General features: G+C 54.9%; 1 protein-coding gene across 1 annotated transcript in view; it reads left to right on the forward strand.

The window, feature by feature from the left end:
- The first annotated feature begins 329 nt into the window (after positions 1–329).
- Positions 330–2,892, forward strand: part of LOC310813810 (BTB/POZ domain-containing protein 7-like) — a 14,145-nt gene continuing 11,582 nt past the window's right edge. Inside the window, exons 1-2 of the mRNA XM_083682937.1 lie at positions 330–427; positions 1,533–2,675. Of these exons, the coding sequence (XP_083539063.1) occupies positions 346–427; positions 1,533–2,675 (1,225 nt within the window). The 5' untranslated portion in view covers positions 330–345. The remainder of the gene's footprint in view (positions 428–1,532; positions 2,676–2,892) is intronic.

Below are 2,892 nucleotides of genomic sequence, written 5' to 3' on the forward strand. Positions count from 1 at the left end.
ACTACCCCCCTGGCTACATGGCTATTCATTAACAGTGAGTAAGGAGTTCAAACAGACCAATCTCGTCACGTTTTAATCCCCATGAAAGGTTACTTAGTCACAGTGTGATTTCAAAAACAATCCAATCACTCTAACAACCCCTCCCCCCCCCCCCCCCCCCCCCCCCCCTCTCTCTCTCTCTCTCTCAGTGATGGCAGGCTGGGCTTGGGCATCTGAGGAGGCTACAGAGGTCCACCGGGCTCTGAGCAGCAGAGTCCGCAGCTGAGGAACACAGCGCTTCACCTGGGCAAAATGACGCAGCAGGAGGGGCCATCCCCAAACAACAGCAAGTGAAGAAGAGTGAGGATGGGTACTAATGCATCCAGCTACCCGCACTCATGCTCCCCGCGCATAGGGGGGAACGCACAGGCACAGCAGACCTTCATAGGTAGGTCCTCAGCTGGCCTTGATCATTCGTTTCCTTTAGACCAGCATGGCCAGGTGATCAACATACATACAGTATATGATACAGGAATTGGCAAGTCATCTTTGTGGGTGGTAGGAGTTAGTCTGTTGAGCTCTGGTGTAACACTTCAATCAGCAGCTGATTTGATCTCCAGTTTTTACAAGGAGGGCTCTGTCAGTCAAAGGTTTTTTTTCTTCTTTTTTTTCATTACTTATGAAATTAAAGTAATCTGTGTCTAGTTTGCTGGGCTGGAAGTGTTCAAGCTGTGTTCTATTAGAGTTGTATTTTCTCTGGCGTGTCTTGCAAAGAATTGCTCAATCATCCACCGCTGCTGTCTGTATGTTAATTCTCATTTCAGACTCAAAGCGTCAATCCCTCGTTAACCTAACCCATTATATCTCACTGGAGGGCCAAGTGTGTTTGATGGCCATTTATGAGTGGCTGCCTATGAATTTGTTCTGGTACCCCAGGCATTCAGACTCCCTTTCCTGTTTGGGATTTCTCATTTCTAGTTGTAGACATAGTTGAGAGCTCAGGCAGATCTGACTGGGGTTGGAAGCCCTGTAGGTTGCAGATAGAAACGGATGTTCTGTGCAGCTCCTGGGGCCTCTGAGGCTTGTTGTAAGCTGCCGTGTTGGCTGTGCTGGCGCGAACTGAGGATGATTCACAGTATTAGAATGATTACTATGTGGGTCACTGTGATGGATGCTCAGGGAAGGGCAGAGGGAGATGTTCTCTTTGGCTCGGCTCCCTCTCCCTCACGCAAGAGTCCCCTCTTTCCAGCCAAAGCACTTCTGTTAGGTGTATTTGATAGGGGTGTGTGGCTGGACAAGTGCATTGAGTACAGGATAAACTCAATACCCCCTGATTCAACTCAAAGCTAAATGTTTTTGATGTTCTACTTTCTGTCCTCCAAAGTCCTTCTGATCAAATTCATGTCATGGCAACCGTAGGCTATAACAGTGTGACACATTATGATAGACAGTATTGATGATGAGGTCCTATTTTTATACAGATATTTTTGAATGATTAGCAAAATCTCGAGTGTAGCGAGTAAAGGCACTAACCTCGCTTTGTGTGTTTTCAGGGACATCGTCGTACTCTCAGCAGGGTTATGGCTGGGAGTCAAAGCTGTACAGTCTGGAGCACGGCCATGACAGGCCCCAGGACAGGAAGAAGAAGAGCTTGGGTCTGGCCACGCTCAAGAGGAGGTTCATCAAACGCCGCAAGTCCAGCCGCTCGGCAGACCACGCCCGCCAGATGCGGGAGCTCCTGTCGGGCTGGGATGTGCGCGATGCCAACGCCCTGGTGGAGGAATACGAGGGCACAGCCGCCCTCAAGGAGCTGAGCTTCCACGCCAGCCTGGCACGGGCGGAGGCGCCCAGCCTTCAGCGGGACCTGGCTGCCCTCTACCAGCACAAGTACTGTACTGACGTGGACCTCATCTTCCAAGACACCTGCTTCCCTGCCCATCGCGCCGTCCTGGCTGCCCGCTGCCCCTTCTTCAAGACCCTGCTGTCGTCCTCCCCTGGGTACGGTGCCGAGGTCCTCATGGACATAGAGACGGCGGGCATCGACGTGCCCATGTTCTCAGCTCTGCTGCACTACCTGTACACGGGGGAGTTTGGGGTGAGCGGGGCGGAGGACGTGAGGCTGCAGAACGTGGATGTGCTGGTGCAGCTAAGCGAGGAGTTTGGCACGCCCAACTCCCTGGAGGCAGACATGCGGGGGCTGTTTGACTACATGTGCTATTACGACGCCCTGCTCAGCTTCTCCTCCGACTCTGAGCTGGTGGAGGCCTTCAGCGGTGGTGGGGTAGCCACGGGGGGCGGAGGAGGAGGGGGCGGCGGTGGGGGGGGACTGGGCTCCCCAGACGAGGACCTGAGGGCCCACAAGGCCGTGCTCTCGGCCCGCTCGCCTTTCTTCCGGAACCTTCTGCAGCGGCGCATCCGCACGGGGGAGGAGATGACGGAGCGCACGCTGCAGACGCCCACGCGCATCGTGCTGGACGAGTCCATCATCCCACGGAAATACGTGCGCGTCATCCTGCACTGCATGTACACAGACGTGGTGGAGCTGGGCCTGGTGCTGCGGGGCAGCCCCTCAGCTGGGAGCCTGGGGGAGGTGCAGGTCCTGGTGGCCGGGGGCAGGGGGTTCAGCACCCGCACCGAGGAGGCCATGGAGCTCTACCACATCGCCCTCTTCCTGGAGTTCAGCATGCTGGCCCAAGGTGAGCTTGCTGCCATGCCTGTCCTGTATATTAACACACACACACACACACACACACACACACACACACACACACATACACACACACACACACACACTGGAGGATATGAATGTCTTTCAGTGGAGGGCTTGTGAGCATATTCACCCTCGGGGGGGGGGGGGGGGGGGGGTCGGGGGGGGGGTACATTTGGAGTTGATCTCAGATCCCTCTCTAATCT

The sequence above is a fragment of the Argentina silus genome (assembly GCF_951799395.1).
Source record: "Argentina silus genome assembly, chromosome: 13".
Taxonomy (NCBI): Eukaryota; Metazoa; Chordata; class Actinopteri; order Argentiniformes; family Argentinidae; genus Argentina; species Argentina silus.